Source organism: Magallana gigas, chromosome 8, assembly GCF_963853765.1.
Source record: "Magallana gigas chromosome 8, xbMagGiga1.1, whole genome shotgun sequence".
Taxonomy (NCBI): domain Eukaryota; kingdom Metazoa; phylum Mollusca; class Bivalvia; order Ostreida; family Ostreidae; genus Magallana; species Magallana gigas.
Window position 1 is genome coordinate 41,795,676 of NC_088860.1, and position 17,391 is coordinate 41,813,066.

Genomic DNA, 17,391 nt, shown 5'->3' on the forward strand with positions numbered 1-17,391 from the left:
ACAATTATAATACATTAGTGCTACAATCATCGCTCAAATGAAAAACACTGTAGTATAAACAAGAAGAAATCCTTGAAATTTTATTTAATAAAAGTAAATTTTAAAAAATTAAAAAAAAAACCTGCACAGAGACGGCTTATTTGGGCATAACTGTAGATCTTTTGTAGAAAACCTCGGACCAATCTGTCTTTTCCGACACTTGTTTACCGGTACATGTATATTGGGTGTGTTTTTTATGGCATCGTTGACAGTTTTTTCATGAAATGTATTTGTAATGCATATTGCAGTTGGAATGATACAAAGTGTGTACAAGAATGAAGTGAATGTCTGTATATTTCAGAGTGATTTTGGATATGATAGAGTTTCAGGTTAAACAGGTATCGGGATTGACAGGTTTTTCTGTATATGTATTATTATATATTATTATCTATCTGATATTGTTTATTGTTAAAGTGTCTTTTTTTTGTTAGCTGATATTGCCTTGATTAATCTTTATTTTTAATTACCTTTCCCTGTATTTTTTTTTTACACTTCAACTCAGTGTTCAGACAAATTCATGCTTTTATCAACACAGTATTACATGTAACATCTATACCCAAAAATCAGATAGAGTAGCTTTGACAACCATCTCTAGTTCACCATGGATTAAACACTAAAATCTAATAGTGCTATATTTATTAATGAACTCTCAAATTGAATCTACCTGTGCTTAAACATGACTAATTAGTGTTATTAAACAAAGAAATTAGTAGTAGAACCATCTTACTAGAAAGTTAATTTAGCATGCCCTTTTATTAAACTCTTGATTTATCATTTATTAGATTTAATGTTCTTATAGGAAATGTACAAGTTATCACACAATATCACAATTTCTCCTCAGGTTAAGTAAACAGGTTTTAAAAAAAAAAATCTTTAACTATTCATTCTACACTGTTTTTTTTTTAAATACATATTAAAATCAGACTTTAAATTTTAACTTTTGAGGACCATAGTTATAAAACCTACAATTTCATTTACTATTGAAAATAATTATTACTTTATAAAGATTTTTATTTGTGTAAAATTTCTTTTTAAATGACAGAAAGTCTATGAATGGAGTTGTTAAGTGATAAAGGTGTTTGTTTCTGTGGTTTTGTTTCATGTGTAGTGACTTTAGATTATTACACATCACTTAGAGAGACACACTTAGAATGACACATGTGCATGTACATATGTCACACACACACATACACATCATCAGCCATTGAATTACAACATCGTCACACCTTCAGGTTTCTACGCACAATCTTCTGATGTCAAGATTTACGGTAATATTGAAATTCATTTGTACTTGATGTAGCAAGTGATAGAGTACATTCTTATAAAAAATGAACTTTGAAATCTAACTCAATTGCTATCATGGGTCAAGTTTGGTTTTTTTGTGTTTTTTTTTTTCTAAAATGTTTTTGGCACCTGATTCAGAATGGATGATGTAATTTGCGTGATTAATTACAGAAATAATTGCAAAATCAATAAACTAGTTTTGACTACTTCTCTATATTAATATAATTTACATGGACAAAGCAAAATAAATTTAAAATTTACCGATACTAAGTCATTACAATATACAAATAAATTTGTATTTTTATTTTACCTTACTAATAATAATAAGATTTTGAATTTATATTGATACAACCTTATTTACCAACAGACTATTCAGGTTTCCTTAGTGCTTTTCGGAATGTTCAATTAGCCAATGTTGTTTTCATTGCAGGAATTATGTAAAAATGTTAAAAGTACGGCAATGATGAATATTTGTAATGAACCAGTAAGATGAATTTTATCAGGATGCTCTCAAACCGTTCATTTTCTACTTGGACCACCTCAGTTATGCATGAAAAAAAATCATGCAACATTCCAGTGTGTTACTTTATCCAAAACTTGAAAATTAGAAATAGAATGTTGAAATTTTTTTTGTTGCTTACAAGTTGCCTTGCACTATATTCAGTAATCCATGTTGATTTGAACAAAGTGAGAAATGGAATCCGGTGTAATCGAGCAGTATTGGTTCTGGAAAATAGTGCACCAATCTTTCCAATTTTAATTTATGCTTTTTGGTTTTAATTAGTAACTAAAGGTTTATAATTTTACATAAGGATCCCCGAAACAGTTTCCTAGTCAATTCTGATCAATCAAAATATTCAAATATACAATTTTATTTTATGATAATTATTATTTTTGAAAAAGATACAGAATTAAAGGTTGAATATTGTTTGTTATTTTCATTTATCATTTTAAAAAATGCACTCCTTAGTACCTTTTTGAATTGTATCAGTAAATAGTTTATGCATTAAGTTTTTTTTTAGGCCAACATTGTTTTTTTAAGTCTTGAATATTTAGGTTGATTTTACAGATTACAAACATTATACGATGTATGTAAAATTGTGCTAGACACCCCTGAGTACATACACTTTAATTGAAAGGATCGACTTCTGTGTACCAATTCTGAACAGCTATATAACAATTTATGTATCATATTGATTATGCCAAGCATTTTGCTTTTATTGAAGCTTATTCAACAGATTTTAATTAACAACGAATTCCTGTTCAATTTTTCAATTATTTTAAAAAGTTGAAGTGGTTTTAAAAACAGTTTTCAATCACCTGATAACTCTGGAAGTTAGTTTATTTTCTACTCTACTCGACCAAGCTCAATTTTAAAGCATCTGCTTTAAAGATGTTGTAGAATTTATGTCATCTGCTTTTATGAAATTGTTGTTGATTTGTTCCAATCATGGCAAAAGAATTACGTAGCAGAGTAAAATCATGCCAACTTCATTTATCTATAGTGCAATTACAATAAATTGGATTTGGTGTTTAACATTTGTTATATTATCTTTCAGAGAGAGAGAGAGAGAGAGAGAGAGATTTGGTAGTAGAAACAATATAACACAGCACTTTTTAGGGTACTCCAAGTGATCAAAAATATGCATTCTATATAATAAATCTAAATCTGAGAGGACCGCCAGCATGTCCTCACAATACATGTACCGTAATTATTAAGTGCCATACATTCTCATGTTCACAAGTATAAGCTGAATCATTAATAATATTATTAATCATTAAGATATAATACCTATACCCCATTATATATACAATGTTATACAAAAGGGCTCCAAATTAAAATAATTAAAACAAAATATTTTAAATATGTTTATTTCATTTATATTAACAAAAAAAAAAAATCAATTGAAATCAGTTCTCAACAAAAATACATCTCATATTTACATTATATTAAAGTACAAATGTAGGAAAAGGCTAAAACTAAAATAGCATTTGTGTATATATTCAACAGAAAACAATTAGCATATATGTCTTTGTGTCGTTCATGTTTAACAAAATCAATTCATATATATTCATACATCTATAAGGCTCTAAATAGTCCAAGATCTTTGGTTTTGAATGATGAGATTTTATACAAAACTTAATGTGGAGAAAAAATGTGGTACAGAAGTAGTAGGCCCTTTGAGGAGAATTGGAGGGTTTGACCCAAGGCCCTTTTTTCTTCACAAAACAAGCATAGTGCTGTCTGTAATAACACTGGGCTAAAGTTGTTGATATTTATTATAAGTAATATAAGATTATTTATAAACAGATTGAGCAACATAAAAAGCTAAATCTATTAATTGTACATAAATAATAACAGAATTCCTGCCCCAGGTATTTTGGAGTTTCATTGCAGAACATTCTGCTGAGGATAGCTGACATCGTTTAATGACATATCCACTCATTTTATAAATTAAAGAAATTAATACTGAAAAGACAAGATTGAATTTTTCAAGGCATTAATTGTAACATGTAAAATCATGCAATGGATGGTGTGATTGTATACCTCTAGTAGTATATATAATTATACAGAAAGTATACAGGTCAAGACCTGTTTGACAAAAACACTGTAAATTGTACATAATACATAGGTGTGATGTAGGCAGTACTTATATATAGTTTAAGTGCGTACATAAGACGTACTAAGTAGAACGTAACTCGTTAGGTAGAACCTAATTTACGACGTTTTCGTGAATGTGTCCAGGTACCATACTGTGTTACTAAAGCACTACGGATTGAATATCACAGAGCAACGTGCCATAGAAATATTTTGATAATTTTGTCAATCACATGTAAATTAAGATAAAAACTTCCAAAATAAATATTAATTAAAGAGGAAAAAATGGTGATTGTAAAGCTAAAAAAGATCACCAAATAAACAAATCAAATTTTTCTATACTATTGATTGATGATATCATTGTAAGCTATTCAGCTCATCTGTTATAATTTAAGTTGACATATATTGTATATGAATTGATAAGGAATTTATTCTGATATAGATAGTTTTTTGTTTAATTAAGATCATAATTAATTGCATATTGAACCATTTCTATACCACAAAAGGTATTTAAGTAGCCATTAAAAAGCTGATAATAAATTCATTAAATGATAGATAATTATATCATATTTCAATGTACATGATATCACTCAGTCGGAATGTGAAGCATATATAGTAAATAAATCATGATGCATAGTCAATTTAAAAAATGAAGTCATACTATGAGAAAAAAATGGTTCCTAATCAAATGCTGATATCTGATTAATTATAAAATATAACATTTAAAACATATATATGTAAATATGTACAACATTAACATTTACTTCAATGTCAATAGTTGATGAAATAAATATAGCAGATTAATACACCGTAATTATATATATAAATATGCTCATATATCAAATGTATATACATGATGAAAAAAAAAACCCTAAATTTTAAACTTTCTGGTATTCTTACAATGAAGTATTCATAATTAATGGAAAAACAATGAATTCTAAATGATTGGGTAAACATATACATGTAACTATAACTATTTATAACATTGTATAACAATGAAAAATGAGTTTAATGATTGATAAGATCAACTGATAATAACTAGGCCCATGGGCCTTTATGGTCACCTGAGAATAAAATGGTCCTTTATAAATCCATGCATAGCTGCACAGCTATTTAAATTAATGTATTAATGTAAATAAATTGAAGTGTTGTTATATTGACAAAATGTATAGTAAGGGAAAATATATTCCAAATATATGCGATAATCAATGCATTTTCACTGTACGATCAAAATAGCCCTATCTAAAATTTGACCAAAAGACAATGAATTACATGTATTTAATTACCTAGATAATTAATAAATTATTTTGACATATTTTCTAGTCCAATCTATGGCACAATTTGCCAGGTAGATGACCTGGAATAGAAGAAATTGAAAGAGTTAGCAGTAATGCAATTTTGATATACTGTAAATTCCTTAATTTACGTGAGTACTTAATTCAGTCCGCTGTCTTGTATCAAATCGCGATCCCCATTTTTTGTAATAATTTCCGATAGTTCAAAACTGTCTAAAAATAAAAGCGAGACTTTAAAATCCGCGAGGGTTGATTCTCGCGATTTTACGCGGAAATTAATTCTTCGCGTTTAATTAGGAATCTACAGTTAATCATGGAGCCCTTCTCTTTTATATAAAAGAACTGTTTACTCAAGGATTATGTCATGAATTCCTTAATTTTGATAAAGATAAGTATTTGTCTTCATTTGAACAGACACTTATAGTGTTCCTTCTGTATGTACTGTAACATACATGTATGACGTCCAAATGTAGAGAAGGATATTTTATAAGACTTCATAGATTTTCATTATAATTTGACCAATAAAGCCCTGCCCTAATACTGGAGCCACTGATCCAGGGACCATGGACGCAAAAATGTGTTGGACTGGTATTAAGGCTACACACCATGTTTGGATAAATTGAAGTTATGTAGTGTATGAGAAGAACTGAAATTGAACCAAACACAGAATATGTTGCACCAATGTCAGACAAAATTAACAGACAGCAATCAATAAGTCACCTGAGTGACTCAGGTGCACAAAACAAAAGAACCTGCACATACACTATGGTAAGTAAAATTGTAACATTTGTTCATGATTGTATAGATTATAAAAAAAAATTGAAAAATATGAAAATGAAAAATATGGCAGATCAACAGTTTTCACATCAAATAATTATGTTAATGCATAGATACATGTATTAATAAATGAGGAATGTTTCCAAGTATCACAAAAATTGCCTTGGGCACAGAGGAATAGGCAAGGTTCTACATGTCAAATATGTTAACAGCCACTCAAAATGTCCTCTCCTTATTCACTACCATAGTTATAATACACTGGCATATCCTCCTCCAAGAGTTCAGCACTATTAACGTAAGACGTCTGATGGTCAAGTGCCCCTGGGTTCTGCAGAAGCTCGAATTTGTCGCCGATCTCTGATAATTTTAGTCGTTGTGCGCTTTGATGCTCCCAACATGGAAGCATGATTTCTTGATATCTGAAATATTTTCAATCAATTTACTGATTAATTTTTAAATATATGTATACCATACAGGTCAACATTCTTAGGAATTAGGAATAAAACAATAAATGGTGACCTTGATATGCAAATGAGTCAAAAGTTGAAAAACAAATTCAAAGAGTTGATTCGACCTAATATCCAAAAAAAAGGCTTGTTAAATCAAATACTGAAAGTATTAAAAGCCAGGATCTTTTGATGTGTAATTGTAATTGTGAATATTGTGTAGATAAGACTGAAAAACACTCTCTCTCTCTCTCTCTCTCTCTCTCTCTCTCTCTCTCTCTCTCTCTCTCTCTCTCTCTCTCTCTCTCTCTCTCTCTCTCTCCAAATAATGTCTTTTGATTCAGAACTAATAAAAAAAATGCTGCAGTGTGTGTGCCAATAATGCCAATTTTGTCTTTAACACAGGTATTGATTGTGAAAACCTTAAAAATATATTTTTTCCTCCACAGTGACTAACATTTATTTTCAAAAATCCTACGCTAATAGATTTGACAATTAAGGAAGGCTCTTTGTATGACTATTTGGTAAAGCGGTAGCTTTTACTCTAAGTGTTGTTTTGGTTTTTGTTTACTTTTGCAGTTGTACTATTCATAGTAACATTAGCGATTTCCCTACTTACACCAGGACTTTGCTCTCAACAAAGCCTAGATAAAAAATCCTCTAAAATTTTTATCAATGAAGTCAAGAAACTTACAAAGAGTCAGACGCAAGCTCAGGTTTCCCGAGTCGGAATCCAGAATCTACGACGTAGCTCTTGATTTTTTCGTCCTCTTCCTGGTCATGGTATGGCAAATATAATGCCAACGACATGATCTCCCAAATTAATACTCCGTAAGCCCACTGAAAATATAGGTCATAATAATCACGTTATATATCTACATTATTTACCTTTGAATACTGTAAATTCCTAATTAAACGCAAGGAATTAATTTCCATGTAAAATCGAGAGAAGCAGTTTTTCGCTGATTTTAAAATAACACTTTTATTTTTCCAACAGTTTTGAGCAATATGAAACCATAACAAACAAGAGGCCCATGGGCCACATCGCTCACCTGAGGAACAATAGGTATGATAAAGTCAGCTTAATGGAGTCATAATACAAACAATCTGGACAATGTACAATAATACATGTAGATCATGTATAAATAAAATCCATTTTTCCCCCTTGGAACTCGGATAGCCCTGATTGCTGCCAATATTTACAAGAGCAGACTTTAATCACCGCTCCTGCACATATATAGGGACTCAAAGTTACGCAGGCAGGGATGACCGCACACCTACGCAACTCACAGGTACCAACGTTAACGCAAGCAGGGATGACCGCTAGAAAGGCCAGAACACCAGAAGGGATGACCATACACTAGTGCTCCGCCGCAACCACCACCAAGACAAGCAGGTATGACCGCACACTTGTATTAATGCAATACAGGGCAGGAAGGACCGCACACTCTGTATCGTAAGTTAGAAAAACACGAAGATTAGATAGAGCAGGGATGTCCACACCCTCAATCTCTCCGTACCTGTTCAAGTGTAACCCCAAACAGTCGCTCGTCTCAATGCAATATACACTGTCCCTATATATGCGCCGGCCTAAAATAATTCATAGTATCTAAAAATTGGAAATCAAAAATAAACAAACTAATCCGGCCTAACCCAAAACTACTTATGCAGAACAACTTATATACATTGAATATTTATTATTGTATAAAAATAATCATCACAATAATTGATTAACAGTGGATGCATTAATTAAAATAATCAAGAATCAATAAATCAAGGGCAATAACTCAAAACAGTAATACAAAAAGATTCTAATGAAAAAATAGCTGCCTGCTTCAATTTTATAGTCAGATCACATGTTGAGTATTGCAGTTCTCAAAAAGATCCTTTACAATTGTTTATATATGGGATATTTAGCTACATCAAACTCTGAACCTTTTTTTGAGGCCGAAGAATTGTCCTGGAGCCAAAGTCTTAACAATTATAAAGAATCATCTTGCTGATTAGTTTCTGAGAAGAAGATTTTTAAAGATTTACTCTATATATATTCCTATGTAAAACTTTAACACCCCCCCCCCCCTATGTGGCCTCACCCTACCCCCAAGGGTCATGATTTTCACAACTTTGAATTTACACTACCTGAGGATGCTTCCACACAAATTTCAGCTTTCCTGGCTGATTAGTTTCTGAGAAGAAGATTTTTAAAGATTTACTATATATATTCCTATGGTAAACTTCGACCCCCCATTGTGGCCCCACCCTACCCCCGGGGGTCATGATTTTCACAACTTGGAATCTACACTACCTGAGGATGCTTCCACACAAGTTTCAGCTTTCCTGGCTGTTTAGTTTCTGAGAAGAAGATTGTTAAAGATTTACTCTATATATTCCTATGTAAAACTTCGACCCCCCCATTGTGGCCCCACCCTACCCCCGGGGGTCATGAATTTCACAACTTTGAATTTACACTACCTGAGGATGCTTCCACACAAGTTTCAGCTTCCCTGGCTGCTTAGTTTCTGAGAAGAAGATTTTTAAAGATTTACTCTATATATTCCTATGTAAAACTTCGACCCCCCATTGTGGCCCCACCCTACCCCCCGGGGTCATAATTTTCACAACTATGAATCTACACTACCTGAGGATGCTTCTACACAAGTTTCAGCTTTCCTGGCTGATTAGTTTCTGAGAAGAAGATTTTTAAAGATTTACTCTAAATATTCCTATGGTAAACTTCGACCCCCCCATTGTGGCCCCACCCTTCCCCCGGGGGTCATGATTTTCACAACTTGGAATCTACACTACCTGAGGATGCTTCCACACAAATTTCAGCTTTCCTGGCTGATTAGTTTCTGAGAAGAAGATTTTTAAAGATTTACTCTATATATTCCTATGGTAAACTTTGACCCCCCATTGTGGCCCCACCCTACTCCCGGGGGTCATGATTTTCACAACTATGAATCTACACTACCTGAGGATGCTTCCACACAAGTTTCAGCTTTCCTGGCTGATTAGTTTCTGAGAAGAAGATTTTTAAAGATTTACTCTATATATTCCTATGTAAAACTTCGACCCCCCATTGTGGCCCCACCCTACCCCTGGGGGTCATGATTTTCACAACTTGGAATCTACACTACCTGAGGATGCTTCCACACAAGTTTCAGCTTTCCTGGCTTTCTGGTTCTTGAGAAGAAGATTTGTGAAAATTTCTCGAAATTTTTCATTAATTTCTAATTATCTCCCCTTGCAAACGGGTGTGACCCTTAATTTTCACAACTTTGAATCCCCTTTGCCTAAGGATGATTTGTGCCAAGTTTGGTTGAAATTGGCCTAGTAGTTCTTGAGAAGATGTTGAAAATGTGAAAAGTTTACAGACACACGGACGGACAGACGGACGGACAGACAGACGGACGGACGGACGGACAAAATGTGATCAGAATAGCTCACTTGAGCTTTCAGCTCAGGTGAGCTAAAAATTGGTGCTCGCAATGTTATAATTGTGCGATTTGATGCAAAACAGTGGAATTGCAGAATTAATTACTCGGTAAAATAAGGAATTTACAGTACTTAGAAATGTTCTTTGAGAATGAAATTTTATGATTGTTCATAATGATTATCAAACAAATTTAATCGCTGGCTTAATTTTGTATGTTAGTTCAGTATTGATTTTGTGAAATTTTACAACAAAATCAATTAAGTTCTCACAGAGTCACTTTGAAACAATGAATTATTGAATTATTATGCCCACAAAACTTTGTTTTTGCATTAATCTGAAAATGGTTGCTCAAACCCAGGCAAAAGAACCACCTCCCAGCTTATTGCTACCATGACTCTAGGTCTGTGTTAATCAATACACGTTATCAGTTGTCTTAGCAAGTAATCACCACATCTGAGTCTATCTTATAATTAAAGATATTTAACGCTATTCACAACTTAATCTCTTTTGATTTGTAAAACCAGCAAATATATATGAACTTAAATTCATAAAACGGCTAAATGTTATTACCACATCCGAGGCTGCATCATAAAACCCAGCTGTCAAACTCTCTGGGGCCATCCATCGGACGGGCAGGAACTTTTCCCGGCGGGAGTCATACATGTATTCCTCTGGGTAAAGACTCCAGGAAAATGCTCCATCAGACACTTTGAAAAAATTTCCATCTTCATCAACACTTAAAAAAAAGCAGAAAATAAACATGCATTAATTTTTCTTATTCTTACAAATACATACATTATCTAACTATTGATAAACTTGTATGAATATTTTTTGTCTGAGTAACAGATGCCATAAAATATATATACTCTTTAAAATGTACAAATCTTCATAAGGAACACACATGTATAAACTATTAAACTTACAATACAATTTCAATATTATGCTGTCTTTAAATGCATGTTTCTCTCATCATATCACTAGTTTACCAGAAGAAAAATGTGAAATAAAGTTGTTACAAATATGAGCTGGCATAGAGTAAGTAAACTTTAAGCATCAACACTTTAATTATAGAGAGAAAAGTACATGTACATACACACAGTTCCTAGCTGCCAAGTCTTTATGCGTGATGCCATTGTTGTGTATAAACTGGAGACCTTCCATTAACTGAACACACATATTCAACAAGATGGCTTTGGTAGGAGTCTTCATGTAAAAAATAAGATAATTTTACATTAAATTTACAAATAAACAGGTCTGGTATGCATTTGGCGTTTTCAAGAAGCTGAATCAATAGAACATTTGTAAACCATGAAAATTAAGAGTTGTTCCCCCTGATAAAACACAATAACAGAAAATTACTCCACATGGTGACTATTTGTTAAGTAGTATGTTCTTACAGTCACTGTAGAATATTTAGTTAAATGTGCAATGGTCAAATAAATTACAATACAGGTCTTAATCTTATCATTTGATCAATTTAAATTTAATGAATGACCTTGAATAATTCTGGACTTTAAATTCAAGGGAAGAATGAATAAACATGAATTTCTCTTGACACTTCAAATTTGGAAATCTTTATTTTACAGCTAAATATCAAGATTTATGTCAAAAGTTTGAGAAGTAGACAAAATTACATAAACATAATTAATATGTAAAGTTGTTGACAGACCAATCCACTTTTGAGAATATTTCCCTAAATGCAAAAAATAACCATTCTCTCTTGTACTTATAAATATGCATGTATCTAAAATTTTCTCTGACTCTCTCTCCCCTCTCTCTCTCTCTCTCATTGTTAATTTTCTTAGTCTGGAATCACTATATAAGATATTAATTTAGCTTGATTAATGTGTTTGAAATCTTTCATTACTTACGTTGCTCTGGTCATTGAGATAATCCTTCAGACTTCGCTTATAGCCACGGTACAGAATGTAGAACCGTTCCTTGTCCACCGACACTCCCTGCATCTGAAGAACGTTGTCGTCAAACATGTCTCTGAACCTCAAACATTCTTGTAGCCCTGTGTTCACCCATTCCGGTACCGAGTTGTTTTCTTTAAGAATCAAAGTTAAACTACTTGTATCATATGATAATTAGTGACACGTGAGACTAATCACGACAAATTCATACTAACATCAGAGTTGAATTGATCTTTTAAATTGAGAAACAAGAGGCCAAATGGACTACACTTCTCATCTAAACAACAGTATGTGTATTTCCTTCTATATTTTTCTAAATATAAATTAAACTCTTTTAAAAAATGTAAAACTTACCAAAATTCTCACACATTACCAGATTTTACAATGCATAAAAACAAAATGTAAAATGTAGATCATAGAAACCTACTTTGGGAACATCATATTCTGAATGCAAGTCCTAAGATGCATCAACTGACAAATCTTTTTATCCTAAGCCTCTTAAAGCATCAACTGAAGATGATTTGATGTAAACATACGCATATCTGGTGTTATGGTTCTAGAGAAGGGGATTTTTACAGGCACACACCCTTTTTCACAGTTTTGGGATTATCTCCCATTTTTTAAACAAGAGGCCCATGGGGCCACATCGCTCACCTGAGCAACAATTGGCGTTCAAAAGATATTGTGCCATATGGTCCCTCGGTAGAATAACAAAAAATAAATATTGTCAAGTATTCGAATTTTACAATTATTTTTGCATACACGTAATCTTTGACATTGTACCTTCATGAAATACTATTTTTTACCAGAATAAAAAAATCCTACGCAAGATATAAAACTAAACATTTGGTAGGGGTACACTGTTAAGTTGTTAACTTCCAATTCCCTATATTTTCGTTCTGCCCCCCCCCCCCCCCCCCCCCCACTCACACACACTTTGTAAAGCGATCAAAATATATGAGAGCATATAGGTACATTTGTTTCATCAACTACTTACTTGTTATTGTATTTAAAAAAAATATATAATAGTTATTGTATTTTATTTAAAAAATCCTTCATGTATAGATGTGAAGAAGAAAATTGTACCTCAATGTGCTCAATTCCTCAAATTAAAACATTCAAAAATTTAATTTGTTTTCCATTATAATTAAATGACTGTTATTTACCTCGCGTACAAACCAGGATAATTTTCCGCTGTGATATTTTCTTAGGAATAGCGATAATTATTTTATCCCCATAACAGAAATGTGTCAAAACTATGGAAACTGTTTTAAAGATGTCGTTTTTATTTACTCGTGTCTGAAAAACTATCAAAATTGATGTAGATTTCACATTATTTATTGTATAATGAGGGGACCCCAGAGAGTAGGTATATACAGAATATCATTCTTTTATTTTTTTGTACAAGTATTTAACATACTCTAATTCATATAGAATTTCTAATGTTCAACCAAAATTTCAGCGTCAATCGTAGAATTATAAGCAAGATACAGAGCTCACAGTTTCCCTAGGTTTGAGTCATATTTTGTTGACATGACTTTATTACATTCAGCTTCAGATTTTTAACTTGGTATTTCCTATTCAGCATTTAAAATGGAAAAAAAGAATGGCCTAAGATTTTCAATTCTTTTATTCACTCAAGACCAATTCATTGGTATTTAAGGTTCAAAATCAGTTTATACAAATGTACACAAACACAGTCAAGGATCACATGTACAGTAGGAGTAATAATGACGAAAAAAGGTTAAGTTTACAATACAATAAGTTGTTAAAATTGGTTTCTGGAAGAACAGACTTTGAAAATTTTCTTAATAAATATTGACAAATTTTTTACTTTTTTAATCTTTAGTTTTTAAGATCTGTGTACAAACATAGAATTGTGAGCAAATCTCTGTATCTTAATTGCTTATAATTCGAAGCTTAACACTCAAATATGGTTAGTAAATAGAAATTGTAAACAATTAAACACAAGAAACATGCATGCACTATAACAAATAAAGAACACAATTTATTTTTTCGAAATGAATCATATATACACATGTATATATACCTACATATTTCCTTCAGCGATATAAAACTCTATTTAAACTGAATAAACTCGAGAAAATGCCGAGCATCGATCTCAACAAAACCTATTGCATTAATCTACCATTACGCAAAAGATAATGCCGAATTACCGATAGAATGAATTGTATTTCAGTACTTTTTTGATACATCAGATTTTGCTTAATTTGCGCAGGTAAAGAGTTAACTGTTTGAATTGATACGTAAAAATCACGAAATACGAGAGTTCCCAGGTTAAATTACAAAGCATAAATAATGAATACGAAACGAAAATCAGTCCAAGCTAACACCAACGTCATGTGTGAAATCTGTCAACGCATTGAAATATTTAGCCTCAATTTACTTCACAAAATCGGCACCAATATATTTTGCATGTTTCAAAAATTTCCCTTCATACACGAACTGTTGCATAAATGTGGTAGAGCGAAATTTCATGAATTAAATATGTTTATTATATTATATGTATTATTGCATAATTTTGGTGATTATGTTCAAATCTTTTTCTAACATGAAAATATTTGAATATTGGTACAGTGTATTATTTTTATATTATTATTATTTAGTCAATGCAATATTTAACAAAAATATCTAATACAGTTATCTAACCTTAATATAAGAGTCCTATCATTTGTTATTTTTAACTCTGGCAATGCAAAAACTATATTTAGAAGGAATACCCTTTTTCCTGTATTCCTGTATATCTATTGGATAAAATTGGTCAGCTGTTACTTTATTGGTCATGTGACAATTTTAGTGGGAAATTTCTTTGTTAAACCAGTTCCTATTTGGAAGTCTACTTGTGTATACTTGAAATTTACATTCTTTATCAGGTCAGTTAATTTACAATTTTTTTATACTACCTTATATTTAAATACAGTTTTATTGTGAGATTATTTATAAAGATATCTAAGATATTATATAATTGGCTTAGAAATGAAATGACTAAATATCAGAAAGTTTGTTTAATAGTAAAATTCAGTCTGATCAGTGAGTACAAAGTATTGTAAGTGTATTTTCTTTTCTTAAATTTAGATTATCAACTACAGTATTATTTGTATATCCTGAATATTGTTCCTAATCAACCTTTACACCTCATGTGAGGTAAGCGTTGTTTAAACATGGTTAAAGCTTAGTTCATGTATAGTTATATATGAATATATATCATAGTATTAGTAGTATTATGAAACTGATTAATATTTCTACAATTTAATTATAAACTCATGTGAAATAAGTTTGACATGATAACATATAGTTCTATTTATACAGATGTGATTATTATTGTTTATTTATTTAATAAGCAGATAATTTAAATATAGACACGAATATTTTTGAGTCTAGTTTGTAAAGAGGAATATTTTCATATTTTGTCAAAACTACATGCTTGTAAGAGTTATCTTTCCTAACTCGCATTTATTTTATTGCAGGGTTTATTTATACCTATTTTGTAATTGATTACATCAAATAAAGAAGTAAATTGAATTCATCTCAACTTTCTATCCACAACGGACTTAAGATCGACCCAAATACCCCGGGTTACATAAACAAGCAAATTCATCATAGTCAGATCGACCCTTTTTCGTATAATGTCATGGCTGCTTTAAACAAAGAACCTCGTTTTAGAAGTATGGAATACGAGTCTTGGTAAAATGGGTATGCAAACCCGGGCCGTGGCAAAATAAAAGCCGGGGTAGATCGGCAATCGTCAATTCCAAATACGCATTATTTTGCGGCAATATTTACAGCGAATACAAATATAACTGGTCCATCAAATATCCTGAAATTTTAATGAGATTGGCAGATTAATAACTGCCAATCTTTTGTTTTGACCAGGCCAAGTCTTGCCTACCCATTTTACCGGATGCCGAACCGAACCGAAGCTGAAACACGCCTTTCTTTTATCATTATTTTCGTAATAACTCAGATTTGAAACTGAATTAGACCTTAATTTTTGCAATTTATATTTTCCTTCCCATAAGGATAATTTATGCAAAACTGCGTTGAATTTGCCTCGGTAGTTCTTGAGAAGAAGATTTTTAAAAATGCACCCCCCTTTTTCTACAGTTTCAAGGTTTTCTCCGCTTTGAATACAGATCGTACTTTTATTTCTGCAATTTATATTCGCCATCACATACGGATGCTTTGTGCCAAATTTGGTTGAAATTGGATAAGCGGTTTTAGAGAAGAAGTTCAAAATGTAAAAAGTTTACAGACGGACGGACGGACGGACGGACGGACGGACGGACGGACAGACAGACGGACAGACGGACGACGGACAAAATGTGATCAGAATAGCTCACTTGAGCTTTCAGCTCAGGTGAGCTAAAAAGGTTTGGCCATTTATTCCAATTCAACAATTTAGAATCCCCTTACCATAAGTTAAATTTAGCTCTGTGGTGAAAAGTTTGCAAAGTTTTCAGATGGACAACCAGACAGTTGGACAACGGACAAAATGTGATCAGAAAAGTATACATGATCTTTCAGTTCAGATGAGCCTAAAAAAGTTTAATTTTTCCAACAAATGTTACTTTTTGCAAAAAGATCTTTATAAGACTATATTTACATTCCCCAGTCTCTCAACTAAGAGCAAATCCAACCTAATTCATAATTAAAATCATATACTGCCACTATAGAGGAGGTACATGTAATTGAAAAGACTGTCAAGATTATGTTATTCAACAGTCTGCATGAAGCACTGGTAGAAGTAAAGATGATAAAAACCGAGCGTAAAATGATTTAACATACCAAAATTGCCGAAGTTGCCAACCATAGTTTTCATCATTGTGGATTTGCCAGCATAAGGTTTTCCTGTTCCTGGGGCAAAATGGCCATCCACAACACGAACATCAGCTCCTGCAAGAAATAGCAACATACTTTTATATAACTCTAAGAAAAGAGAATGTAAACATTGAATTGCCTTAAATACAATTTAATGATTTACAAATAAACTAACACTGGCTTTTTTTTTATTTTAAGGGCAATCACCTTTCTTAATGCATCGGGACCCCACAACAATGTCTGATTTGTCCACTTGGCTGGACTTTAACATTTTCCTGACCGATTCGTTCACTTTGTGTATAAATTCTGTCCAGCAGTCCTAGCAAATGACAGGAAAAATAAATACCTACATTAAAATAAGGTTATAGACAAGCCTCAGGGACAAGTGATATTGATTTGATAAAAACCTAATTTGATATGCAGGTATCTGATAAGGTTACAGATCAATTTAGAAATAATTTGGTATGAATCTGACTTTAGTATATAAGTGTAAATGTGTCATAAGCATGTTCACTAAATCATCCTTTCTAAACATCAAGTTTTACAAGGCAAAAGTTAAAAATTAACATTTAAATACTACAGTAAATCACGCTTATAACAAAGTCCCAGGGACGGCCAATTTAACTTCGTTATAAGCGTAATTCGTTATATCTGTCAAGTTTACAACATGAAATAGAGACTTGGGGAACGAAATTCACTTGCTGTAAGCATCAATTCATTATAAGCATGTTCGCTATAACCGTGTTTTACTGTAGTTACA

The 17,391-nt window shown here is 32.0% G+C and overlaps 1 protein-coding gene and 1 long non-coding RNA gene across 3 annotated transcripts in view; one reads left to right on the forward strand and one right to left on the reverse strand.

Moving 5' to 3' along the window:
• Positions 1-3,179: 3,179 nt before the first annotated feature.
• LOC105341005 (hepatocyte growth factor receptor) overlaps positions 3,180-17,391 on the reverse strand; it is a 45,561-nt gene continuing 31,349 nt past the window's right edge. For both annotated transcript variants that reach the window (XM_066068291.1, XM_066068290.1), the window contains exons 20-26: positions 16,839-16,950; positions 16,599-16,706; positions 11,748-11,926; positions 10,970-11,079; positions 10,447-10,612; positions 7,135-7,280; positions 3,180-6,413 (exon numbers count right to left, since the gene is read on the reverse strand). In XM_066068291.1, coding sequence (XP_065924363.1) covers positions 6,227-6,413; positions 7,135-7,280; positions 10,447-10,612; positions 10,970-11,079; positions 11,748-11,926; positions 16,599-16,706; positions 16,839-16,950 — 1,008 coding nt within the window. In that variant the 3' untranslated portion in view covers positions 3,180-6,226. The remainder of the gene's footprint in view (positions 6,414-7,134; positions 7,281-10,446; positions 10,613-10,969; positions 11,080-11,747; positions 11,927-16,598; positions 16,707-16,838; positions 16,951-17,391) is intronic.
• Positions 14,274-15,335, forward strand: LOC136270867 (uncharacterized). The gene is made up of 2 exons (XR_010708742.1): positions 14,274-14,957; positions 15,281-15,335. It is a non-coding gene; the product is annotated as an uncharacterized lncRNA (long non-coding RNA).